This window comes from Podarcis pityusensis, assembly GCF_964106645.2.
Source record: "Podarcis pityusensis genome assembly, chromosome: 7".
Taxonomy (NCBI): domain Eukaryota; kingdom Metazoa; phylum Chordata; class Lepidosauria; order Squamata; family Lacertidae; genus Podarcis; species Podarcis pityusensis.
The window spans coordinates 79,949,227-79,977,083 of NC_138031.1; the positions used below are offsets into that span (position 1 = coordinate 79,949,227).

Consider the following 27,857-nt stretch of genomic DNA (forward strand, 5'->3'; position numbering starts at 1 on the left):
GGACCGCCTTCACCCCGATAGAGCTCAGGATGAGGTAGTGGTGGGGGAAGGCAGGAACCCCCGGACCTTCGAGGCCCAGGACCCAGTGTACGCAAAGAATTTTGGGGCAGGCCCAGCATGGGTACCCGCCACAATCACCAGGGTCACTGGCCCCGTGTCGTACGAGGTGCTAACGGATGGGGGGCAATGCTGGCGCCGCCACTGCGACCAGATACGGCGACGATTCCCGGGAGAAAACCAGGAGGAGGACAGGTCAGAGGAGTCCCAAGGGAACAGCGGGGCAGTGAGGCCCATAGAGCAGGAGGGGCCAGCAGGAGAGGCAGAATCAGTAAATACAGAGAGGACCCGTGAGGCCGAAAGGACACCGGAACCAGAACCACGACTGAGCGAGCCGGTTGCACCAGACCAAACAGCCGCATCACAGCCAGCATCCTTGGAACACGAGCCAGAACCCGGAGCCCGGACCAGGGAACACCCCAGGCCACAACGCACACGTAGGCCGCCGGCATACCTTGAGGACTATGAATGCGACCTCCCGGGCAGGACTGGAACTTAGAGGGGAGGGGTGTTATGTACTGAGTTGAATAGGATCCAAACTGTAGCAGTCTGATTGGTCCTAGAACAATAGGATCCAAAAGGCAGCAGTCTGATTGGTCCTAGAACAATAGGATTCAGAATGCAGCAGTCTGATTGGTCCTAGAACAATGCAGCAGTATGATTGGTTGGCAGGAACCACCCAATCCTGCTCCAGATAGAAGTGAATCCACAACCTGATTGGCTTACAGTAGAATTCCAGAATTAGCCAATCATGTGCAGCCCATTGTGTAAATAATGTATATAAAGCAGATACTGTGAGGGGACATTTATTCATTCCTCCTCACCACTATGAGCTGAATAAAGAGCATGAAATCACTTTGCGACTCTGAGTATATTTCAAATCCGTTAACAGGACAGATATATATCCTGGGTGGACACAACCCAAAGCAGGTTATACAATATCTGAGACCACCTAACTCTTGTTAAAAAGCCGTATCAGGCATTGGTTTTCTATAAAGGCAGCTGTGAAAACACACAAATACTTTTGTAGTAAAAAATTATAGCCACACAGTGCATTTAAAATGAAACAAAACAATTATCAGATAAGGTAAGAGTTTTTCATTTCATTTTTTAAAATGAATACAGCTTAGTTAAAACACACATGTTCTGGTAATGGGATTCCAGAAAATAATTATGAATCATTATTCTGTATCAGCTCTAATATTTTTTTACAACAGCATTCAGTGATTCCCAAGAGGGAAGTAACTGCCATGCTTGCATTTCACCAAATATTTATTAAATTCAACATAACACATTTTTCATTACACTGTCTATAGGTTGTCAATAATTAGAATCTGTTGTCATTAATTTAATAATTTTAGCACAAACTATATTTAGTTTATAATTCTAAGCACCTCTTAAATAATATAACTAAAATGAATTTTCCCAGAATTTATCATTTCAAAGCTTCATGCTTCATTCTTTTGCCAATTCTGTATTGCACAGTATGATGAATTGAACATGATTACATTCCTGGTTTTTATTACAAAATAATATTTTAAAGCATCTGTGCTCAACCTAATATTTGTTGCACTCTTTCGCTGAATTGAATAGGAAAGCTTTTGTATGCAGGACATAACATGATCTTGGGGGGCTGAAGAGAGAGAGGGTTCAGAGCAGGGAAGCTGTGCTAGGCACCCTTTTGTGCTCATCAAACGTTTTCACTGATAGGCTTATCTGCAGCCCAAGTGTTGCTATGCTCTCATTACTTCTTCTTTTTCTAAGGCTGCAGCAGCACAGTTGCCTTAGACTCTTCTGTATATTTGTCTGAATGCCAATTTTAAATTCTTTTTTTGTCAGCACAGCAATGGAAAAAGTATGATCAGGGTTCAGAGAACTGCTTGGGGTTAGAAAAGAAAAATAGAAAACCAAGAAAAGAGAAATAGAAAACAAAGTTGAATACCCTTCTTTAATGGAATAACTTCCTTAACAAGAGTATTAGGAGGATGGATACACTGCAACACTTTGTTGTAGCTCCCATTTGTAATATTATTACTACTTGGTCAGAAATAAAAGTGGACACTTTTTTTCACTAATATGGTAGCTTTAATGGTATGCAGTAATAGAAGTAATAGAGAGTACATCATCTTCTCCCCATGAAAAGTATTAATCACTTCCAGAAGATTTAATCTAGTAAGCAGAGCCTGGTGTGCATTAAATTAATAATAGTGTCACTAATTATAGTGCTGAGCTGCATTAAAAGGGACAAGCTTCTCTGAAATGTACGGAAGAGGACAGAGCAGCAATACTTGCTGGGCTAGCCTAAAGACTCACATTGGGGGGGAAACCTGGCATTTGTTTGCTCAATGCAATCACAATAAATAAGCATTTACAATCATGAATTGTTGGACAAAAAAAATGAAATGAGGACCAAACCTCCTTACCTGCCTGGGCCGCTGTAATTAGAGCTGTGTTTCCTTCATTGTCCTGCCAGTTTACATCAATGTGAGGGCATTGTGCTAAGGCTATTACAATATCCACAAACCCTTGGTAACAGGCAACAATAAGGCCAGTCTATAAATAAAAAATAAGGTGGTGGTTAAAGGGAAGCAAGCTCAAGCACTTTGAACTCCAAATCTTATTTCACATTTTATTATTTTACATGAGGGCATTAATGTAAACTAAACACTTAGCAGTGGAACCAAGTGAACAAATCAGAATGCATTGATTATTATTATTTCTAATTTACTTCTAACATTTAAAATGTAGATTTCCTACTCCATGGAAGCAGCTAACAAATATATAAGTGCATAAGATTAAATTAATAAAATAACTGTGGAAACTATTCAATAAAACAATGCAACAAAATGTGCAGAAAACAAAGCACCCAATCAAGGACAGGATAAAGCAGTGCTAGGAGGCAGATCTGTAAGTGTCTAGCTCATGAAAGTGTAACTGGTCCCGTGTGTCCCCCCCATCCCCCCCCCCCCCCGCCACGGCCTTTCTACACTTTTTCTGAATAATTCTGTGTTTGGGCTTCCTAAGGAAGAGAGAAAGTCACATAACTAAAGAGCTTCTACATTTAGATATTCACAAAGTCAGGGCTGCAATAGAAATGTGGGGATGAGAGACTGCAATTCCGCCAAAGCTGGTTGAACTATGTGTTTGATTCTGGGGGTAGTTTGCAGCATTTCCTCATGACTAGACAATTTTTGCTAATTACTTGAGGGCTAGTGATTATTATGACAATGATTATATAGTATTAGCACTACATGTCCTATCTTTTGATAATAGTCCTCAGAAGAGCCCTGTAAAAATAGGTGTAGCCTCAGAGAGCTGAGGCTAAAATACAGAGGCTACTTGTGAACTCATAAAGGTAAAGGGACCCCTGATCTTTAGGTCCAGCCACAGATAACTCTGGGGTTGCGGCACTCATCTCACTTTACTGGCCAAGGGAGCTGGCGTACAGCTTCCAGGTCATGTGGCCAACATGACTAAGCCGCTTCTGATGAACCAGAGAAGTGCACGGAAACGCCGTTTACCTTCCCACTGCAGCAGTACCTATTTATCTACTTGTACTGGTGTGCTTTCAAACTGCTAGGTTGGCAGGAGCAGGGACCGAGCAACAGGAGCTCACCCTGTTGAAGGATTCAAACTGCCGACCTTCTGATTAGCAAGCCCAAGAGGCTCAGTGGTTTAACCCACAGTGCCACCCGCGTCCCACTGTGAACTCATAGGCCGAAGCAAATTGCTAAATGAGATGAAGGGCACAATCATGGGGAAATTGTCTTGCGCAAAGACTTCTAAAATAAATGGGAGCTGCACAAAATACCATTCCCCATCGATTATGCCTGAAATGTGGAGCAATAATATCTTGCTGTGATGCTGTTACCTCCTAAATAATTATCTTCCTTCCCTCAGATGCATTTAGAAGAAGGTATTGGATAATCCACTGCTCTGTTCCACTTATCTCATGTAAGCAAAGGCAGGAGGCAGAAATAGGTCCCAGAAGGGAAGAGCTATAGTATAATGGAAGTTCTGTAACATTTTAGTTTCATCCCTGAAACGGTTCTACCCAACTACTTCTACTTGCACTAAGCACTAAGAATATATTTGCTGATTACTGTAACTCTCAGGAATGCAACTATATACATTTAATTGATAGGGGTCACTTAATCCACCGTGCACATTAGGTACTATTTATGACAGTAATTTATGGTAGCTTAGCTAAGCACTATGGTTTCTCTTTGCTGAGAAATTAATATGAACGTAAGAATAGCCCTGCCGGATTAGGTCAGTGGGCAATATAGTCCCGCATCCTAGTCTCACAGTGGTCAAGCAGTTGCACATGGGAAGCCTGAAAGCAGGACCTGAGCATAAGAACACTCTCCCCTCTTGTGCTTTCCAGCTACAAGTATTTCCAAGTATATTGCCTATGGCTGTCATGCAAAGTATAGCCATCGTGGACTACAGTGGTACCTCGGGTTACATACACTTCAGGTTACAGACGCTTCAGGTTACAGACTCTGCTAACCCAGAAATAGTACCTTGGGTTAAGAACTTTGTTTCAGGATGAGAACAGAAATAGTGCTCCGGCGGCGTGGCGGCAGTGGGAGGCCCCCATTAGCTAAAGTGGTGCTTCAGGTTAAGAACAGTTTCAGGTTAAGAACGGACCTCCGGAACGAATTAAGTACTTAACCCGAGGTACCACTGTATTTGCCTGTGAGTGTGTAACTGTCATGCAGTGCACACCCAATGCTCTCCCTACATATGTAATTCTCAGTGCAGAGATAGAATCCATGTTTGGAAGCCTGCTTCAGGATACAGAATCCTCACTTCCAAATTTACATTTTTAAAAAGATATTTCAAAGAAGCAGAGCAGATTTGAAGGAAGTGCAGGGGCACATGAGAGGAAAGCCCCATTGCACTAGCAGAAGCCTTTGTGCTGGTTTCTGCTAGCACAATAGGTTAACTGAATCCAGGTCACTGTCCTTACATTTGAGCTGTATTGGAACAATAAATTAATATGGGGTACTTCCTTAGTTTAATTTACTAAATAAACATGGTAAATTAGATCATTCCCTAGGACATCACAACATTTTCCACTGCAAAAAATAATAATAAAAAAAATCTGATACAAATTTCCATAGGCAAATCAGTCTAATATGAGGCTTTCCCCTGAGAAAATGTTCCAGTTCATTTTTTTCCAGAAAATCCACATCACTAAAGAGCAGCCAGGTCACTAAATATTATATCACACAATTTAGCTTTCTTAAGGCTTTGTATTTGCTTCTAAAATCCATTAAAGTGGGGTACTGTTTAGAGGGTTTGTTTGGGAGGAGGGCATTGTTGCAGTTATTTAAATTATTTTTTGTATCTTTATCCTAGATCTTATGTGGAAATCATTTTGATGTTTTATTTATTTTTATGACGACTTTTGTTATGTTTGTAATTATGCAATTTTGTTCATGTTGTAAACCGCCTTGTGCATGGTTTTAACTATGGAAGGGCAGCATACAAATAAAATGATAAATAATGCCAAAAAAAAAAAAATGCAAATAGCCTACAGCTGCAAGTGAAGTTACCATGTTTCCATGACAGCTTTTCCTGCTGGCCTTGAATCTGCTGAGATCAGTTAAAGGAGTATAAGCCACCTAGTTGCACCTGGCCAAAAAACATTCCGCTTCACCTTCAGCAGACGCTTTCTGTTAAAATAGGCCTTTTGTAACATACCTGTTAGAAGCAAAAGTGAACATGTCCTTGCACATAAATTTTGTTGTATGTGATGTCACTTTCCCTAAGAAACGAGACTTATTTTTGTAGGCCAAGAGTTTCTGCCAAACTGTATATTCTCATACAAATTTTGGAAGGAATCCTTTAAACTTATGCTAATGCTAAAACTAATCACCATATCAGCCATCTTAGCAGATAATGCCATTTCCTGTCATCTGCATGTAGAAGCAACCACTACTCTATTCCTCCAAAATCTATTTTTAGCAAAGATTTAGATTACAGAGGATTAAGTATGAGATTTTCGCAGACAGAACACAGTCCAAAATCAAGCTTTAGTTACACCTGTGCAGACCCACTGATTGAGGGAGGGGAGGTGTTACCAGCACACATGAGGGTAAAATTAAAAAAACAAACAAACACAGCAGCCTGGTTTGGATGATTGTTTGAAGTTTCATAAATCCGAATATGATCTTATTTCATTTTCCTGGTTTGTTGACTTGACATTAGCTCCCCAGTTAAGATGTAATGAGGAACCTGGGCTTGATACAGGCCAGGATCTTCATGCTAAAGCCAGCTCACAACTCAAGGTGGGAATATCCTTTCTTGCACTTCTTTCACTCTGACAGTATAAGCATCTTGACTCAGGCTGCTATATTGTTGTGTATCAACTACTTTAAAAACAACTCGTCTTGAATCACACACATGATCTGAAAGATTTATACGATCTCAGGAAAGCCAGAGTAGGGAGAGAACGTTCAAATCGAACCTTCACCAAGAGGACAGCAAGGAAAGACGAGTGGGGCGGCCTCGGCAGGATGAAGGAGGCCGCAAAAACCAAAACCTCAAGGAAGCCTGGGCAGAAAAATGGATACAGGAAGTCTGAAGGACCTTATTGGGGTATACTGCAGGCTGCGCCCAGTCAGTGTGCCAGACCAAGAATGCTGCATAAAAGTGATCAATACTACAACAGTCAAGGTTCACCCACCAGATGGATACCGAATATTCTGCAATGGGGAGTATGTATAAGGAGGTTCAATATTCATTCAAAGAGGTTTTTAATGTTGGCGGGTCTCAGAGACATGTGTTTGACGTTGCTAAACCTCTAGCGGATGATCTGATTCATGGGGGAAATGGTCTCCCTTTTACATACGGTGTCACTGGAAGTGGGAAAACTCACACCATGACTGGTTCTCCTGGTGGGGGTGGCCTGCTTTCTTGCTGCTTAGACATGATCTTCAACAGTATAGGATCACTGCAGGCCAAACAATATGTATTCAAGCTGGATGATAAGAATGGGATTGAGGTGCAGTGTGATGTTGATGCTTTACTTGAACGTCAGAAACTAGAAGCTTTTCAGACTCCAAAAACTCCATCTAGCAACTGGTGGCAAATTGACCCTGAAATAACTGATATGATCAATGTCCAAGACAACTGCAAAGTAGAAGAAGTTGATGAAAATAATGTTTACAGTGTGTTTGTCTCCAACATTGAGATCTATAACAACTACATCTATGACTTTTTGGATGAAGGCCCCTTCGACCCCATCAAACCAAAACTTTCCCAGTTCCAAATTTTCCACAAGGATCAGAACCTTAACATGTACATTGCAGGATGCATGGAGGTTGGAGTCAAATCCACGGAGGAAGCTTTTGAAGACTTCTGGAGAGGGCAAAAGAAGAGGCACATTGCAAACACTCAACTCAGTCATGAATCCAGCTGTTCCCATAGTGTGTTCCTGATCAAACTGGCCCGCAGGCGCCACTTGATGCCAGTGGGGATAATGTTCTACAGGACAGAGAGCTGATAACCTTGAGCCAGTTATATTTGGTTAACTTAGCAGGGAGTGGGAAAACAAACAGAACCAAAGCGGAAGGGAACAGACTACGGGAAGCATGGAATATTAATCAGACCCTAATGATGCTGAGGACCTGTATTGAAGCTCTGTGGGAGCATTAAACTTATGGGACCAATAAGATGGTCCCTTACCGAGACTCTAAACTAACCCATCTCTTCAAGAACTACTTTGATGGAGAAGGCAAAGTGTGCATGACAGTCCTCTTGAATCCTTTTAAAATCAGTTTTCAGAGTTAATTTGAATGCACTCACTTTGTTTCATGTATTTTCCAGAAAACACTTTAATGCTTTCATGAAAGTCATCAGTGTTTCTAATATGAACACGAAAAGGAATAATATTTTTTCTAATATGGGCTGAAGACAGGAGTGCCTGGCGTGCTCTGGTCCATGGGGTCACGAAGAGTCGGACACGACTAAACGACTAAACAACAACAATATGGGCTGCCTAAATTACGACTTTATTTCATCCACTTTGTAGCTAATCAGCAAAATTGATCATGCCAGCAAGATTACAGTTCATCAAAAGACATTGATTTATGTTAATTTATAAATAAAATTGAATTCCAGTATTCAAAATCAGGTATTAATGTGTAACATTTTTTAATTTACTTAGGGCGGGGCTTACTTCTAAGAACACATATACAAGCGTCTCCTCACTTACACAGGGGTTACAATCCATTGCCCTAAAATCAATGGAGATATGATTTTGCATGTTTATTTGATTTATATTTAGTAAACAAAGCTTAAAAGATATATACAAGTATGCACCTCACCCAGCAGATAGTTGCCACTTTTTCGATGGGGAATATATCCAAGAGCTCCCCCAGCCTACAGCGGTTGGTGGGCATTGCCAAAGCTGATAACACTGGAGAAGTTAGTGTACAGAAGTATTTATTAAACCCAGTGTTGTGTATAAGAATTGCTGCAATTAATTTTGTACAGTTTAAACTGAGAATTTTTGTCTTCTTATTTCTCAATTTAAGTTCATCACTGGCCCTGAATTATTGCCTGTGGTCTGTTTATTTGCCAGTGGTACAGAAACAAATTATAATTTCTTCACAAATCTCTATATTTAGTTCTATTTATATAAACATTCTTTTTGAAAACACCATACTTATCCATTCCTTTTTTGCATAATGGTAGTATTGTCATCTCAATAGCAGTCAAAATAAAACACTCCAAAATACAATATAAAACTGTTAAGGGTTACAAAAAAAAAATGTAAATATTGAAATGTTTTTGCATCTCTTAACACTGCTTTTTCAAATCATAAAATACACATGCAACATCACAATTTTGCTATAAAACCGCATGTTTAGTTTCAGATCTTGGTAATTTGCTGTATGTATTTCTTAAATAGGTACAAATTTCCAAATTACTATATTATCTTACATTGTTCTGATTATTCTCCTGTGAATGATATTACTAATGGACAGAGCTCCTACTTTAAGATATGGTTTAAGCAAAATTTACTGAAATGTTTATTTAAAATAGTGCCAATAACTGAATTGGGCAAGGCCAGAATTGTAGCTCAGTAATGGAACAACATGCATAAATGTGCAAAAGGTTCTCTATCTCTGTGAACTCTCCATTCAATTTAAGGAATATGGCTGTTCTGAAAGTTACATGAACTTTGCATCTTTTATATCAGTGTTTCCCAAACTTGGGTCTCCAGCTGTTTTCGGACTACAATTCTCATCATCTCTAACCACTGGTCTTGCTATCTAGGGATGATGGGAGTCGTAATCGAAAATCAGCAGGAGACCCAAGTTTGGGAAACACTATTTTAGATGAAAAGCTGGATGGTAAGTTTAGAAATGTGTAGTATAGCCCTACTCGGATTTACTACTTCATTTTGCAGGTAGGGGTGGGAATCTGTATTTGAATGCTCTCCCACATTAAAATATTATCAGCTGAAAGCTAGTTTCTTAGGGAGATGGTTCTAGCTTAGCCTTCCCTATTAGCCTTACTGAGGGAGGTGGGCAACATTTGCACCTAAAACACTCTTTCTAAGTAACATAATCACCCTTCCTGAGGGCAACACTGTATCATATTTTTGAACAAGTCATTTGACTCTATGCAAGCTTAAAACGGTAGACCATAGAGCAGAGCTTTCTAAACTTTTCATGTTGGTGGCACACTTTTCAGACATGCATCATTTCATGGCACAGTAATCCAATTTTACAAGCAAACCAGAGGTTAAACTAATCCCTTTCCAGCCCCAGGAGGACCATGGGGAGCATTCACGCGACACACTTACACACTGCGGCCTACACACTATCGTGTCGTGACACACAGTTTGGAAAGCTCTGAGTGTAGAGAGCTGCAGGTGGAGAATGTCTGTGTGAGAACAGCAGCACCTACCAGACATCTACTAAACAACTCAACTAATTATTACAACTCATTGAGAGAAACCCAGGGCAGTAAAACTTATGACCAGAGGAAAAGAAAAAGGCCCTGTAAGTCTCTTTGGGCTTGTAGGACCCATAGCACCACCTATTTTTCCCACACAAAGGAGGTTGCTTTGCTTCTTGGACGGCCAATTCTGGAATAGTCACCTAGAGAGCTGAAAGGAATCCAGTTTAACCTTCTTGCAGAAAAAAATTCAGTAAGCCTACAAGAGGTATACCTGTAAGAGGCTGAAATGATAAGCAACTCCACCCAGGGATAACTGTTCACTCTCATAAGAGTAACAAGAAGGGTACACTGGCAGTGTCTAAATAAATGAGGTTCTGGTGGAAGAGTTCCTTTGGACTCTTGTACACAGGGATGGATGAATCTGTTCATATTGGTTTTCTTTAAAAAAAAGAAAACACAATTTTCTTCCTCTTGGGTATTTGTCCATTGTGTACGTGGGCAGTGAGAATAGTAAAAATAAGTCATTAATTGTTTTTTAATCGCATGATTTTTAACTCCCATATCAATATCTTTTCAATGATACATCTGAGATACATCTGTGTCAGATGTACACAAAAATATGTTTACTGAACTGTCGGGAGCTACTGTAAGGAAAAGCAATCCATTGGACTTTGGGAATGATGTTTTAAACATAAAACAGGACTGTTCCTTATGGTGCAAAATATATTGCCCAAGACTTAAATAATAATTTTGGCAGGTGATCCCAAAGCTCACATATATGGATATGTTAATTCTGAGTGTTATGACTAACTCAACAGTAACAGGCAAAGGTTCTCCTAAGGCTAAAGTATTATTAAGGTGAAAACCACAGGCTCTGTTGCTACAGCATCTACCTCAACCATTTCCACACCCCCACAGCTTCTGCCACTTTATCTCCCTTTGCATAGCCACTACCCATAGCTCCTTTCCTCTGCTCATAGCCGTCCCAGTCCTCCATCACAGTTCTCCCTCCCTCAGCAATCCCTAGGTAGTGAATGTGCTGCTGCAGTTTCTCATTACTGTACTGCCAAGCCTTCAATTCCCACAGACAGTGATTCTGCCAATTATTCATCCCATGTTTTCTTGATTCCAGCATTTAGCGGGGGAAGCAGCAAAGCAAAGACTGTTTTGACATGACATTTTTTGCCTGGAAGCTGCCATTCTTTGGCTACTCCTACACTAAGAAGGAAAATGCTAGAATTTTGCATGGAAAGACATATTAGAACCTATGTACATAGTGGACCTAATACCCTGTGCTTGTTTTATTTATCTAAGTAATATCATGGGGACCAACACTGACTACTCTTGCTATAACAGCACGTCTGACACAATTACCCAAAGTGGAAATGTTTACAAATTCTTGTATTTTTCTCTTAAGTACAATGATACTACTATGAACTAAGCATAGGATGCTGCTTAATTTCCAGTGGCAAAAAACACTGATAGCAGATGTAGAGGACCAGGCTATTAAGTACTAAACTATGCATTTTATATTGCTGAGGATTCTGTCAGGATTTATTTTCATACATTTCTTTTAAACATGCTTTTATTTTACTCTTTTAAACACTAATTTCAGTGTCCTCCACCAATTACTTAAAAAAATGATGTGCAATCTAATTGCTTCACAAGGTGTTTATTGCAATCCTGCAGCAAGCCAAAATTTTAGAAGCCGAATTCTGCAGTACAAATGCAGTCAGAACTACTACTTATTTAAATACAACTTTACTCACATAAATCCTACATCCCTAAAGATACCTATCATCATACACGGCTTTCAGCTTTTCTTTTTTTTTTTTAAAGCAATTTATTGGGTTTTACAATAAAAGTAAACATAATAAACAATATAACATTTATCTTAACATATTTTCACATTTTCTTTGGACTTCCTCACATCTCCCGCTCCCACTTTCATCGTTGTAACATTTTGTCAGCAATTTATCATCTTATTTAAATTCTTATATCCCTTCTATATTTCATAATCTTATAATTCTCGAAAGGAGCTAAATTTTCACAGTCTTACTTATTTTCTTAAAAACTTCTAAATTTAGTGGTGCTCAGTTATTTTAATCTAGCATCTTATTTAGCATTCACTCAAATTACAATACTTTTGTAAATAGTTCTTAAATTTCTTCCAGTCCTCCTCAATCCTCTCTTCTCCCAGGTCACGGATTCTGCCGTCATTTCAGCCAGTTCCATGTAGTCTATCAGTTGTATCTGCCATTCTTCCAGTGTGGGTAGATCTTGAGTTTTCCAATGTTTGGCGAGAAGTATCCTTGCTGCTGTTGTTGCATACATAAAAAATGTCTGGTCCTTCTTTGCCACCCCTTGGCCGACAATACCCAAAAGGAAAGCCTCTGGTTTCTTAGTGAAGGTATATTTAAATACCTTTTTCAATTCATTATAAATCATTTCCCAGAACGCCTTCACTTTAGGGCAAGTCCACCAGAGGTGGAAGAACGTTCCCTCACACTCTTTACATTTCCAACACTTATTATCAGACAGGTGGTAAATTTTGGCAAGTTTGACTGGGGTCATATACCATCTATAAATCATTTTCATTACATTTTCTTTCAGAGCGTTACATGCAGTAAATTTCAATCCATTACTCCACAACCTCTCCCAGTCCTCAAACATGATATTATGCCCAATGTCCTGTGCCCACCTTATCATAGCCGATTTAACCGTTTCATCTTGTGTATTCCATTTCAACAGCAAGTTATACATCCTTGAGAGTACCTTAATCTTTGGTTCTAGCAATTCTGTTTCTAATTTCGATTTCTCCACCTGGAACCCTAGTTTCTTATCATTTTTAAAAACTTCTTTAATCTGAGCGTAATGTAACCAATCTCGCACTTTGTCTTTCATTTTCTCCAAACTCTGCAATTTCCAATTGTCTCCATCCTTTTCTAGTATTTCCCAATATTTTGGCCATTTAGCCTCCATATTGGGTCTTTTTCGGGCCTTGGCTTCCAAAGGTGAAAGCCACCTTGGTGTTTTATTTTCCAGCAAGTCTTTATATTTTGTCCAGACATTAAACAATGATTTTCTGACAATATGGTTCTTAAAGGCCTTATTTGCTTTAACCTTGTCATACCATAAATATGCATGCCATCCAAAGGCATTGTTAAACCCTTCCAAATCTAACACATCAGTGTCTTCAAGAAGTAGCCAGTCTTTTAGCCAGCAGAACGCTGCGGCTTCATAATACAACTTTAAGTCTGGCAGGGCGAAGCCCCCTCTTTGTTTTGCATCGGTTAATATCTTAAACTTAATTCTGGGCTTTTTGCCCTGCCAGACAAACTTAGAAATGTCTCTCTGCCACTTCTGAAAGCACTCCGTTTTGTCCAAAACCTGAAGTGTTTGAAATAAAAACAACATCCTTGGCAATACATTCATCTTGATAGCAGCAATTCGGCCTAACAAAGAAAGTTTCAATTTTGACCAACTATCTAAGTCTCTCTTGATTTCTGTCCAGCATTTTTCATAATTGTCCTTAAATAGACTTAGATTTTTTACTGTTATGTTTACCCCTAGGTCGGCTTTCAGCTTTTCATTCACATGGAGACCTCAGAGACTTCAGTCACGGGTATAATTAAATAGGAGGCATTGTATGGTACATAAACAAAAATTCTAGCATGCAACAATGAAGGTTCATCTGCAGCACATAATATGATTGAATACATTTTGGCTCTTCCCCACAAAATGCATCTGAACTTCAAAGAACTTAGAAATGGTGGGAATTTGCAAAGAAAACTGAATAAGTCTGATTTTCACAGAGTAGTTTTGAATTGTTTCCCATGAGAAAAAACAAAATAACTTGGAAAAAATGAATCTTTCCACATTGTGGTTTTAACAATTGATATAATTACTAATTTGCACCCAGATGTGACAACATAAAATGTGCAGCTCTAATCTTCATATGGTTCTTAATTATTCTTTATTATGACGTGGAGTGAACATTGCAAAAATCTCTTAACTGTTTGGTCTTTAAAAGAGAATGCCAGTTTAAATGCAAAGTCTACATTAACAGTGTGTCACATATTGAATATTTTTTCGGGGGGAGGGATTCCTGAATTAAATTACTGTACACAGTTGTTTCCATTATATTCTACAAAAATAGGTCAGCTATGACAGTGTGCACAAGAGCTAGCTATTTTTTAAACAATGTGTTCTGCTGGAGCAAGTTAATGCCAGTCAAAAAAAGTGTGACATGTGAAACAAGACAGCAAAATTTCCCAAGGGTAATGCAGATAAAAAGCTCTAGGTGAAGTGGAGAGAACCTGAGAATAAACTATTATGAGCCTAGATAATCCAACTATAGAATATAATTCTCACTTCTTGCTTGGGAGACAACACAATTGGAAAAAACTAGTCTAGTTCCTGTCCACATTTGGGTACTTTATGACATATCTCTACTCCTGGGATGGTATAAAATATTGATTATGTAAAATTTTAGACTGGGGGGGAAACACATATTGATGTTTTATAAATGAATTATCAACACTTGATGATTACCACTGTACAGTGTGTCCTGCCACCATTTGAAAGGTCCTTGGGGTAATGGGAAAATTCTGTCTGTGGTATTTGATCTCTGAGAGCTATTTCAGATTTCATTCATTTAAATTTGCACTTATTGGAAGATGAATATCCTTGTGTAAATGCATTCTTTTTCTAAGCAAAGTTGTTTGTTTAATCATCTAAACCTTTGCATATAAATCTTCATGCAGTTCAGAACTTGGCCTGGCAAATTAAGGTATTATCCCCCAAACTGGAGAATAGCTTGTTTTTTTCACAAGCCCAATTCCAAAATTTGGACCAACAGAGCTTGGTAGGGACTTTAATACCCCATTAATCCCCCAATCCCCTGTGAGCCCCTGAACTCTGTTCCAGCATTACTTCTCTTCTCAGCAACAGCAAGGAGGTATCACTGTGGACCTATCATCTTATCTGGTGCCTATGTTAACTGCAACAGCAGTCAGGTGCTAGGTATACCAGTAAACATAGATTTAAAGGGTGTTTCTGTAACATGGACAATGGAGTTCCCTGGAAATTACCTGATACACACTTTCTGCAGAGTTCAAGGTCCAAGGAAAGGAGGGAGACTCCACAGAATGGCTTCTTCACCATAATTGGGCTAGTGGGAAGTTAAGATGTGGCAGGGCAGGATTTCTCAGGATACCTAGGGTTTAATAAAGTGAGGCTCTCACTGATTGCCTCACAGAAGCATGATGGGATCTGAGTTTCAGAATTGGGCTCAGGGAAGAACACGCTAATTTCCATTTTGGGAGTAATAGTTTGCTTTGCTGAACCCAATGAGAGAAATCAAGCCAAGGGGAGTTTAATCACCACTAGTATTGGGCATACTAGATGATGGGGTTGTAAAATCTAAGGTCTAGATAAGATGCTTTGAAGATGCTAGAAATTCCCAGTATTTGGTGACATGTTTTCAGGTACATATTTTGCTAGGGAGATTGCTAGCTGGTTGCTTCCCAAAAATTTCTAAGTGGGATAGAAAGGCATATTTTCCCTACCTACTTAATTTGCTATTTTTGAATTGTAGAGTGACAGAGAAAGGGAGGGAGTACTGCCTTGGGTTTTTGTCAGCTACATAAACATTTTGGGGTATCGGCTGACTCTCTGGAGATCTGATATAGGGCAACAGATTTTGGTGCTGTAATGTTTCAGCTATTTGTCTCCAACTGTGTTCAATTTATATTTTTGCAAATAAATTCAAATATCATTAAAGGCCAAAAGACTCAAATGACTACTATACAAAGGAAACCAAGCCTACATAACTGCCACACCCAAGAAACCTCTCTCACTGCTCAGAGAAGTAGGGTAAGTATAACAGTAGGCTATGTAATGCACATCACTGTGTGAATTAGCCCTCTAGGGTGTATTTTTACGAGGCACTTCAATCCTTGGTCTACTACAATACTGAATACTTCTTCAATATTATTGGACTTTGCCCACATGAATTTAAAAAAAATAAATCCCAAAATGGGCATGTTGGTCAATTTAACTAAATCCTTAAGAATACAGTCTCTATTTACACTCTATTCAGAATATATTTTTTAGTATGAGTGCTATAATCAATTTACCAGCAATTAAATCCTACTTATTTTAGATCATGTTTTAGTAGCCGAGGACAATTTCCCCAAGTATAGACTTGCAGATGAGACATAGTCTTGATTATATAATTCAATGTGGAGTACCTTAAACAGTACAGATGGAACATACAAAAAAAAGAGATCAGTGTTGCATGCAACACAGCTTTTCTCTGTTTATTCCAGGGTCTTTATTTTTGAAGCTCTCCAAAAGATTTAATTCCTTTTGAAAATCCTACCCTGTTTCATCAATAGTTTTGTTCAATAGCTGGAATGAACTCTCATTTCTATGACAAGTTTGTTGTTTGATGTGTGCTTATAATGGGTTGCAATAGGTTCTTGTTTGCTTGGTTAGTGAGCAAAATAATGTATACCTATGAGATTCTGATATTTCTGTGCTCCTCTCTAGTGTATTGCTTCATAGGCTTATGTTTAGCACCCGGCTGCTGAAGCAACTTCACAATTCAGCATTCATGTTAAAAAAAAAAAGCCTAGCAGCAACTCTCTGTGTTTTAATACAGAACATACAGCATCACCCTTCAAAAAGTGAATTATTCCCATTTACTATGGGAAAAATGGGACGCGGGTGGCGCTGTGGGTAAAACCTCAGCGCCTAGGACTTGCCGATAGCATGGTCAGCGGTTCGAATCCCCGCGGCGGGGTGCGCTCCCGTTGTTCAGTCCCAGCACCTGCCAACCTAGCAGTTCGAAAGCACCTCCGGGTGCAAGTAGATAAATAGGGACCGCTTACCAGCGGGAAGGTAAACGGCGTTCCGTGTGCTGCGCTGGCTCGCCAGATGCAGCTTGTCACGCTGGCCACATGACCCGGAAGTGTCTGCGGACAGCGCTGGCTCCCGGCCTCTAGAGTGAGATGAGCGCACAACCCTAGAGTCTGTCAAGACTGGCCCGTACAGGCAGGGGTACCTTTACCTTTACTATGGGAAAAATTAAAGGCTCAAATGAATGACCCCAGTATCAGGGAAAAACTATAAACAAGTACTGAGTATAAAAGCAAAACTATATTTCAGCACTAATTTTCTCTTGTATTAAAAATGTTGATGCAATATTAGAGTTTTTTAATTTAAATTATTTATGAATTATTAAATTTACCCAGTCATCTTAATAGCCTTCTGACATTGTTATTTTAGATTAGCAATAGAATATACACGTAAGTATATGCTTACCTCTATGCATGAACTAGCATCTGTACCCACAAAATGCATGAATGCACATATATGACACATCCCATTCTAGTGTAAGCAATTTTGGGTACAACTAATTTCAATGATAAGACAGTTAAGCACACAGTTGATTCTCCCAATAAGATCAATGGCACAGAAATCTCTGGCTGGACTGTACCCATAATATTTAGGTACTTGTATATGTTCAAGATTTTTATACTGCCTTTTCCAAAACAGAGTAGTTTACAGCATTTGAAACAAAACAATAATACGTCCATGTTCATGATATACATATGTCATAGTTCTGTGTCTCTCAAAAGGGCCTTGGGTGACTTTGAGGTGGGCCTCTTTATCAAAGCCTGCCCATGGCCTCCTTGCCTGCCTTCCCCACTCCCTAGTCTTGCCAGTCTTTTGGCTGGACCAGTGCCAGCACTAGTGACTCCTTGACCAGAGTAAAGGTGGCCAAGAAACAGATTTGTTCAGGGTCTCCTTCTTCTGAGAGGAAAGGGCCAGAGGAGGTGAAAAAATGAGATAAAAGGTTAATATAATCATATTTATCAAAGAGAGAATGGAAAAGGAGGATAAGAAAGAAAAGCTGTTATAGAAGGAAGATGTGAATTTAAAGCATCAGGGAGGAAGGCTGAAAGAAACTGGCTGGTTGTGGGGAGAATGGAATAAAGTACAACCTGAGTGTGAAAGGAGAATGGGAGAATATATTATTGGAGATGGGTAAAAATGGTTGGGGGACATATGAGTGCAGGAAGGGAAAAATATAAAAGAAAATATTTTCTCCTTAGAGCTTCTAGATCAGTAAATTCTGCCAGGAATGGGAAGGCTGAGTTACAATACCTCCACAGCAAATGTCTGTGTTTAAGTTGTGGAAGCCTGAGCTATGGTACTCCTTGACACTAGGAAAATGCTGTAGCAAAGAATTTAGCAATTTCTAAAGACGAATTAGATATCAGTAGAAAATTATGTCTTTAAATGCAAGCTGAGTATGTCAAACTGCCTCATCTTGGGACTGACTGTCCCTGCACCATCCTTTTGTGACTGGTGGGCCTCAGTAATTTTTAGCTATCTCAGCTGGGCTCTGGGGACAAAAAGTTTGAGAAGTCCTGCAATAGTTCATATATTAAAGTTTGTACTCATAACTGTAACAAAGCCTGCAGTCCTATTTTTCCAATGATGTGTGTTGCTATCACCTACCAAGAGACAGAGGAGCAAGGTAGCAGGAGCTTGGCGCAAGTGCAGCACAGGAATATTGGATTAGATCTGCTCCTGGCCCCGGACCCCATCAAACCACTGCCTTGCCTCTCCCCCTCTTGATATGAGGCATAGATATGTGGGATTGGGAAGGCGGGAGAGCAGTGCCGCTCCACTGGCTGCTACTACAAGAATACATATTATAGGAACACATAGAAAGTGCTGTCAGGAGTCTCTGATAGGACTTCTGCATGAACAGAGCACAACACCTAAAGTTATTTTAATGCATAGGCTGCGAGTGGAGATGGAGTGAGTATCTGAGGACATGTGGTACAGATATCAATACAGTAGAACAAAAATTTCCTTGGCAGTAATGGTGGTGTGGAAAGTCTTGTAATAAATGATTATAAGGACTGGGGGTGGCTGGGGACTTTTGTAGTTGCATTCTCTCCCTTTGTCAACATAATCCTTGATGAGTGTATAGGAAACGAATAGACAGAGATACTATAACATGTATTATATATCCATGAACACATCCCTCTATAGTATACTCACCATCCGGGGTAGAGGATTAAAGACTAGTCTAAAAGGTGTGAAATCTCTGTTGCACGTGCACACATACATACACCTTTACCTGTTCAACTAGGTGTGAAGGATGGTATCTTAATCTACTGTGGCTCAGTTTGCCTAATAATTTTTTTGTGTACTAAAGCCACTACAGATTAGAGGATAATGGTACCTTATCAATTTTATGTGGAAAATATTTGAGAAACATTTCATTACTGATGGCACATAAGATTGACCACAAAAGGCTAGAGAATCAAGGTGTTCATTTCATACATTATCTTAGAAGCATGATCACCACTAGCAAGTCAAACTGCACTTCTTCTAGCTGTTAGTGTAAAACAGCAGGTGTATTCAGGCCAAACTTTATCAAAACAGGGAATCCATTTATGTGATAAATATCAGTTGTTTCAATTATTAAAGCATCTCCTAGATTGTAAGGGCCAGTCTACATATTATGTTTAACATGTGGAGATTACTGGAAATTATCCCTTTTACTTCTGTTTACTTGCTACTTCATCATCCGAACAGCATCACCAGCAATGGAAAATAGTATCTGCATAGAAACACATGCAGTGCCCAAAGTGGGAAAAAGAAAGAGAAGAACAACGTTTCTGAAGAAAGAGGGATATTTTCAAAGCAAAAGAAAATAGGATATGGGATGTTTTTGAAAGTTGTTTCAAAGCTGGAGAAAAAAGTGAGATAGTTTTGAAGGAAGTGGGACGTGTCATAGTAGGGTAAAAAGGAAGTGGGAGATTAGGCCCAACTATTTTCCACCTGAAAAGAACTGAGATGATGATACGTCTGTCTAAAAGTGGCTCCCCAGCCAAGACCGGGCTCAGGGTGCCTGACACCAGGTATAAAAATAATTGATTGAAATACAACTTAAAAACAAGATTCAAATACGACATTAAAACATTAAAAATGCAGCCTCATTTCAGTAGGAACTCAAATCAAAAACTTTTTGGGGGATGAAAATGTCAAGTCTTCACCAAGGCCAACTATCCAGACTGGTCCTACGTGGGCCAGAAAAAAAGCCAGGGAAGTCCCCAAATAGGAGTTCCATCACAGAAAGAGAAAAGAGAAAGGAAAAAGGAAAGGGGGGAGGGGATCAAGTTGATTCCAAGCCAAAGGCCAGGCGGAACAACTCTGTCTTACAGGTCCTGCGGAAAGAAATCAGATCCTGCAGATCCTGGTATCCCACTGCATTTCAAGCCCCAGCACCAGGAGCTGTCCATACAGAATGTCAAACATCAAAGGCAGGGAAGTGGGTAAATAAAGTTACAAGAAAAAAGTGCAAGTTATTTGACAAAATTTGGCAAAATATGATGTAGGCGTAACACCCTTTATTGATGGCCTTTGGGGTGAGGATGTACAAATCAGGGACTGATACTAGACATTATTACAGCCTCAGTGGAAGCTGTCCGCAAAAGCCTTTTCATGATAATCATAACATGTAAAAAGTAAAGCAATGTATACTGAATCCGTGAAACTGTTTAAGATTTTTAAAAAGATCACCTCGTGGTGTTTTCTACTTACCCCATCTATACTGTATTGCCCGTGTGGTGGTAAAACTTCTGAAAGGGACTGGCTGAGCTGGTGGAATGGCATAGACAGAACTTGCTCGGGGAAATAAATAGTCTACAGTAGCTTTGCAAGTAAGGGAAAGCTGTCCATTTGTCTGGGATTACAGCCTCATAGAGGAGCTAAGGATTGGGAAGAGGTCCTAGTGTTCAGAGAATATAAGGGACAGAGAAACTAAAGGTTGAAAAACGGGTGCAGAGAATGAGTAAACTGGGAGAAAAGAGAAACAGGACGGTGAAAAAAAATGTTATTCTTCACTTCCTTTCCATACTGCTTTGTATTTTTTAAGGGGAGAAAAAACATCAGAGCGGTTTACAGCAAAATATTGACCTTGCTCACACTTGAGTAAGCTATGTTGAGGGAGGGAAAGGAAATAGCCACCGAGGAGACGAGGCAGCTGAAAGAAATGGGCTGTCCTTGGGAGAGAGCCTTGGGACTTGGGACTCAGGCTGCTAATGAGGCATCTGATCAAGGCCTGCATTTTAAAATGAGCTTAAAAAATATATTTGTAAATGTTTGTATGTCTCATGCCAGGCGCTACACTAAGAGGACAAAGGAAGGCTAGGCCTTGCCAGTTGCGGCTTTTACTTGTGATCTGCACCTCTGTGACTGGGGCACAATATAAAAGGCCAAAGGCAGGCCTGCCTAAACTACAGTTTGATTTTGAACCATGGGTTGGCTACAAGATAGGGGCCCAGAAGCAGGGCCTTGCAGAGCCAGGCAGAGGCCCCGGCCAGGTAGATACAGTACTTAATTCGTTCCGGAGATCCGTTCTTAACCTGAAACTGTTCTTAACCTGAAGCACCACTTTAGCTAATGGGGCCTCCTGCTGCCGCCCCGCTGCTGGAGCACAATTTCTGTTCTCATCCTGAAGCAAAGTTCTTAACCTGAAGCACTATTTCTGGGTTAGCGGAGTGTGTAACCTGAAGCGTATGTAACCTGAGATACCACTGTAATGTGCCCCCCCCTTTTTTTTTACCCTGGGGATAACTGAAGTCTTATAAATAAGTAAGTATATAAATAATTGTGAATATGCTGACCGAGGCCCCTTTTGGAATAGCAGGCCCGGGTCAAGTGGCCCATATGCCCCCTCCCCCTGTCTGGGCCTGCCCAGAAGCAGGGCTTGATTTACACCGGAGTGAATGCGAGTAAGGGCAGCAGGCGACGGCGATGGTTCCTTCCCCCCCTGACAAACAGGCTGCGGGCATACACAAGGCCTGGAGCATTGGTGTGGCCTAAGCTCAGAAATGGAGGAGGAGTAATAATAATAATAATAATAATGATAATAGAAGAAATAATAATAATAATAATAATAATAGAAGAAGAAGAAGCAGAGGACACAGGGACAAGTGGGCTGCCTGAGGTGAACTGACGCGAGAGCTGAGGAAGCACTTTAAGGCCTACTTTCCCGCCTTTTTCCTCGCGCTCCTGGCGCGCGTCGCGTGAGGCGCTTCCCCCAACCCCTGCACCCCGGTGCTCACCCTCTTGTTGCGGTCGGTCTCCTTGGCCTCCTTCTCCTCGGGCCCCTGCCGGATGATCGCTCTCAAGGCCACGGCGTTGTTGGTGCAGCAAGCTCGGAAGAGGGAGAGCGCCTCGGGGCTTCCCGTCGACGAGTCCGACTCTCCCAGAGACCAGTCGTCGCCGTCGTCGCTGTCGCCGTCCGCCCGCGGCGGGTAGAAGGAGTCGTCGGAAGCGATGCTGCGCGTGTCCGGGAGGTCCGAGAAGTCTTCGTACTCCTCGTAGTCGCCGCCAGCGTCGTCCTCGTCGCTTCCTCCCTCAGCGCCGCCGCCGCCGCCATCGCCTTCGCTGCCCCTTCGCGACCTCTCCGCCCCGGCAGCTGGGCTGGAGCCGACGACAACGCTCCCCTCAGGCGCCGCGGCTCCCGGCCCGGCAGGCTCCGAGGGCGGTACGGGCAGGTGCTTTGCCGCGGCGGGACTCCGGCCCTCCCCGGCCGCTTTGCCGTCTCCAGACAGGAGCACCATCGTCGCCTCCCTTCACGGAGGGAGGTGTTTGGACTTTATTTCTCTCGGGAGCTTTTACCTTCGGGAGCAAAAGGTCGCCCCTGAGGCGCCGCCAGGTCTCCTGCACGCATGCATCCGTGTTCAGACGTGCAAGGCCCGGCGGGATGACCAGGGAGGGAAGAAGAGGGGCTGGGGACCTGCGACATAAAGAGCTGCAACAGGCACCCCTGTCTTGAGAGGGAAATGCCACCTGCCTTTTCCAAAATAATGGGGATGCGTGTGTGCGCACCGTGGGGCAAAGCTGAGCTCTCTAGTATCCAAATCTTTTTATTATTCTTTGCAGAATATGGATAGGTATCTTTTCACAGTGAGAGCAAGAGCATACTGAAAACAAGCCACAAATGCTGAGCTCTCTAGAGAAAAAACCTTGGCCCCAAGGACAACATCCTCACACTCCGTGGAGCTCCCTCTGTACAGGACACTCTCCGGACCCCACTTTTTTTTTTTACTAAAACACAAAACCCAGTGCTAGTATTTTTTGAAAAGAAAGGGGCCTGCGATGCCCTGACATGCAACACAACCCCTTTTCAGGTGCACACGAGAAAGTAGGTCTCTCGGTCCCAAATCTACTTAACTCGCACCAGAGCGACAAGATCAAGAAGGGATCCACTGAGGATCACGCTCCCCCGCCCCATAATCTATGCCGTTATCTCAAGAGACCCTGCTCACACTTCAGATGCAAAAAAAGACTACTGCACTCATCCTTTTGCCCTACCTCGACTTCTATTGAGCCAAGCGCAAAGAGTTGGGGCTTTCTTCCCGCATTTTTGTCAGGTTAAAAAGAAAAACCAGGCATTGGCGACTCCAGGCTATCCTAGCCGTTGGGATGACAAGGCATTTCTTGCCAAGGGGGACTGAGCAGCGTCTCACCCCACCTCCTTTCCCGCCGCAGCTTCCTGATGCGCGTGGGTGACACGGCGGTGGAAAGTTTTGGGGAAACACGAGCGGTCGCTCCTGACGCTATTGCAAAGCGGGAAAACCCAGGCTCGTTCCTTTCCAAGAGGGGCTGCAAAACGCCGAGGCGAACGAGAATGCAACAAACTTTCTTTTCCTCTTGCTTTTCTGGGCAAGGCGCTCGCTGATCTCCAGCAAAAAACCAAAAGCAGCACTTCTCACGCTATCCTGTTTCAACCGAGCACAATACTCCGAAAAGGTTTCCAAAGCTCCTCGCTTTTACCAAAAGGGTGACTTTTGCAACCAGGAGGGTGCTTTTTCCCCGCCAGAAAGCGAAACCGAAGTTTGTTCGCACACGCGGCAAAACTGGGGGCAGCTGAACTGAGAGCCTCCCCTCGGGGACCATCCGATTTCCTGAAATTTTATTGTAACGGTCGGATGAGCTAAAGCAAAATTTCTCCGCGCCGCCGGCTGCTTTTCAGAAGGCCAGCCACTCTTTCGTAAGCCCTTGTCGCGAAAACGAGGGAGGGGGGCGGTGCTGGAGAAAAACCACAACAATAAGCAATATTTCCGGCGATAGATCTTGTTCCAAATATGGTCCGGGGAAGACTGCGGGAAGAGACAGAGCGACCGACACGTTTAGAAAACTCCTGGCAGTGACTCTTAATCCGATCACCAGAAGATTGAGGCTCCAGCTTAGCATGTTGACATCAGGGACACATTTGCAAAGCGATTTACATGCAGCTGTCCATGTTGGGGTTTTATGCACCAGCGAAGAAAATTGCTATTGACAGGTGAGTAATTTGAATTCCCTGAGTACCTTCAACTTTATCTCCTGCCGGGCTTCTTCTCCTTTTCTTAGTTCAGTAGTTTTGCAGACATGTATGGCTTCGCTAATGTTTTACACGACCCCACCTCCAAGTTTCCTCAGGCTCGTCGTCAGATGTCCCCATACTTTCTGGGCGGCGAGTGTGAAAAATCGGGGTGGGGAATAGTAAATTAAAACATAAATGGAGTTGTTACAGTTGCTGAATACAACTATTCGGGAACCCATAACTTTTGCGGGGCGGAGCTGTGAGTTAACATCGCTGCGGGAAAAATTACAAATCCATTGTATGAAGAGACACAAGTACATTTTATACACGTTTTAGTGGTATATTTTAAGAGTGAAAGATGCGTTTGAAAAGTAATCACACGGAACCTGCTTTCTTGGAATCGCCTATTCCACGTTTGAATGTAGTAAATCCCTTGAAATAGTCGCACGAGCTAGTCAATACAGAGATAATAGTCAATTGAGTTGACGCCAAGGAGGCAGTGGTTCTGTGGCATTTTTAAAAGTAATACCAAGAACAACAACAATCACAGAAGTAGGGGGGGGGGGGCTTTCTCAAAGGGAGCAGTGTAATAAATACGTCAGAGTAAAGACCTTTGTAGGGTTGCAAGGTAGCAGTTTCAAGCATAGCTATTTAATAGGATTATAGTTTTAAATGCCTGTGATCTGTTCCATTCATCTTGTCTTTGAGTGATCTATATTTAGAACTCTCTATTGGATGCTTGTCTGTTGCCAGTGGACCTTTTTTTTCTTGCAAGTTTTCCTGCAAATTGACATAGATTCAATCCTTCTTGTTTTCCCTGCTGCTGCTGCTTGTGAGTGAAGGGAAAGTAAGCAGGTATTTAAAATTCAAGAATTTTAGTATTTTCATGACCATATTAAAACGCTGTAAGGAAGACATATACATAAATGGATTTCCAGGGTAAGTTTAGATCATCCTTGCAAATAATTATTTGCACAACTTGTTCAGGGCAAGTAACAATTCCTTCCCTGCAAGCAACTTGCCAGAGCTACTGACAAATATGACCCATCATTTATTGGTGAGATTAGGACTTTTGTGACATGGTCAGTTTATACTTATTATCCTCAAGCTTGCCTTGCCTGGAAACAAGGTGTAAGCAACGTGGTGTGCTCTATACTGCTATTGGATTACAGCTCCCATCAGCCCCTGCCAACATGGTCATTGGTCAGGGATGATGGGAGTTGTAGTTCCAAAACATGGAAAAGCATCATCTTGGCTATCCCTAACCCCATTAAACACAACGGAAACTAAGTAAACACCACAGGATTGTTCTGTATCAAAGGAGTACCAGTGATGGACTCAACCACAGTTCCCATGGTTCTTTGGAAGAAGCTGTAACAGTAAACCAATTTTAAAATAGTTTGAATCTGTCATTTATGTGTGCTCTAACAAAGCTATCAAGGGAACTTCATTGGAGGGGGAGCAAGGGATAAATTGGTGAAGAAGAAAAGGTAAAATACGGTAAATACAGTATAGCAAAAAATACAGTAAGGAAAAGCCAAGGAAGAGGGGAAATAATCTAAAAGAAAAGCAACACAAATGTGTGTTGCCTTAAACAGTAAACACTTGCCAGTTTCTCCTCACTTGACAGTGAAATGTTGTATCCAGATACCCTGTTTGCTTTAATTACTGTTTTCATCGTAACAGTGTTTCTTGAAACAATATAGGCAATCTCAAAAGTTATTTTGAAAGCATACCCTACGTCCTGCTTTTTGTGACATGGAGTGAGACCTGGTAAAAGCGAACTTCCCATGTTGTGCTTTCCATTTTTCTTTAGGACCATACACATTGGTTGATCTAGATATGAGCATTTGATAGTGGTGTTGGCAGATTGTGGCAGGAGAAGAAAAGTGTTTTCTCCCTGGTGCCACCGCTAGATCTAAGTAGTCTTTTAGATATGCTTAATTTGTAGTGTGGGGTGTGCTTGAGCTGAATCTTGACATAGAATTCAAAACATTTAACTTGAAAATCATTCACTAATCCCAGATATGTGTCATGCGGCTGTGATTACTCAGAGATGAAAATCACTCTGCATGTGCTCAGAGGTGCTGCCTTTATTGTGATTCATATGCTTCAGGTTTATGTGTTGAGATTAACTAGTTTATATTAAGATCTGCCATCAGTGGAAATTTGTTTTAGCATTATAGTCAGGGTGTGCCAAAAAAAAGCAGTTAGCAGGTGAGTATTTTGGAAGCCTGTTTACATTCTAAAGAAATATATTTGTTATGTTTTATGATTCTCATGGTGTTTTATCTGGACTCCTAAGTTTGAAGTATAGATGATGAAGGAACAGCAAAGCCTCAGGCAGCATCAGTTCCTTCACTGAAGGGATTTCCATGTTCCAAGATGCACATGTTCTTCTTGCAGTGTGATGCCAAGCATCATTAAATAAATTTGGAAGTCTAATTACTCCTGCATTCAGTGAAGCTTAGATAGTTTTTTTCATTATCCTTAATGATATGGGCACAATTCACTAGGAACTTCTCCCATACAGATTTCATTAAAATGGATGGGATTCGCAATATGTATTGATTTTCAATAAAACTTGGAAGAATGCAAAGAGCAATGTGCTTTGTGCAATGGCTCCACCAGTAGGGGATCCTTAGCCTCAGTTCTGCCCTCTTAGACTTTAGATGTATCAATTGCCTGTTCAGGGAACTCCGTGTGCAACTAATTACTACACCTCTTAAATTACCGTATCCACTGGCATTATGAAATTCCACTTCATCTCTGACACAACCCATTGCCCAGATGGCCTCACTCCCTTCTGTACTATTAATTAAGGTGTGCATCCGGTGAATTAAAAAACACAAATACAACAGTACTTTTGAAAGTCAACATTTGTAACTAGACCTATCTATTTATGCTAGTAGTAAAAGCTTTAGGCTGAGCAGTAAGGGAGGACCATGGAAATTATATAATAGTTGTTTCCCTTGTAAGGTAGCTAATATGTTGGGGTGCACAGAACAGATGTAAGTTACTACTTCTGCCATTCACTTAGTTCTGGATTCATTCCATCCTCTGTGAAATAGCAAAGATAATAACATCTCTTCAGTATGGCTTGTCAGACTTTAACCAGGACTTTCCATCTCCTGTTTCTATAGAAAGTATAGCATAATAGTGTTCCATGGTTTCTGGAGCTTCTGAAATGAGCAAGCAGAGATGAATATAACTGTGGCAAAATGCTGATCTGCTATTATTAGTCTGAAAGCTGCTCTTCTGGTTCTCTCTCTCCACCTAAATAGAACTGGCCTTGACTGGTAATTAAATGGGAGGGTGCTTGGAACTCTGTAAATGCTGTCAAGGAAGACGCTAATATACTGTAATAGTTAAATGAACCCAATATTACTCATGCCTACATGATCTCTTACAGACAAATAATATTCCTATCATCAAAGATCCCATTTAATAACAAGCTCTGCAAACATTT

General features: G+C 41.2%; 1 protein-coding gene across 4 annotated transcripts in view; it reads right to left on the reverse strand.

The window, feature by feature from the left end:
* The window catches only part of ANKRD33B (ankyrin repeat domain 33B), a 42,388-nt gene extending 18,040 nt beyond the window's left edge, over positions 1-24,348 (reverse strand). For 3 of the 4 annotated variants that reach the window (XM_081014868.1, XM_081014867.1, XM_081014865.1), the window contains exons 1-2: positions 22,140-24,347; positions 2,481-2,610 (exon numbers count right to left, since the gene is read on the reverse strand). In XM_081014868.1, the coding sequence (XP_080870994.1) occupies positions 2,481-2,610; positions 22,140-22,640 (631 nt within the window). In that variant the 5' untranslated portion in view covers positions 22,641-24,347. Of the gene's footprint in view, positions 1-2,480; positions 2,611-22,139 lie in introns of all 4 variants that reach the window. The other variant, XM_081014866.1, reaches the window with a different exon arrangement.
* Positions 24,349-27,857: the final 3,509 nt, after the last annotated feature.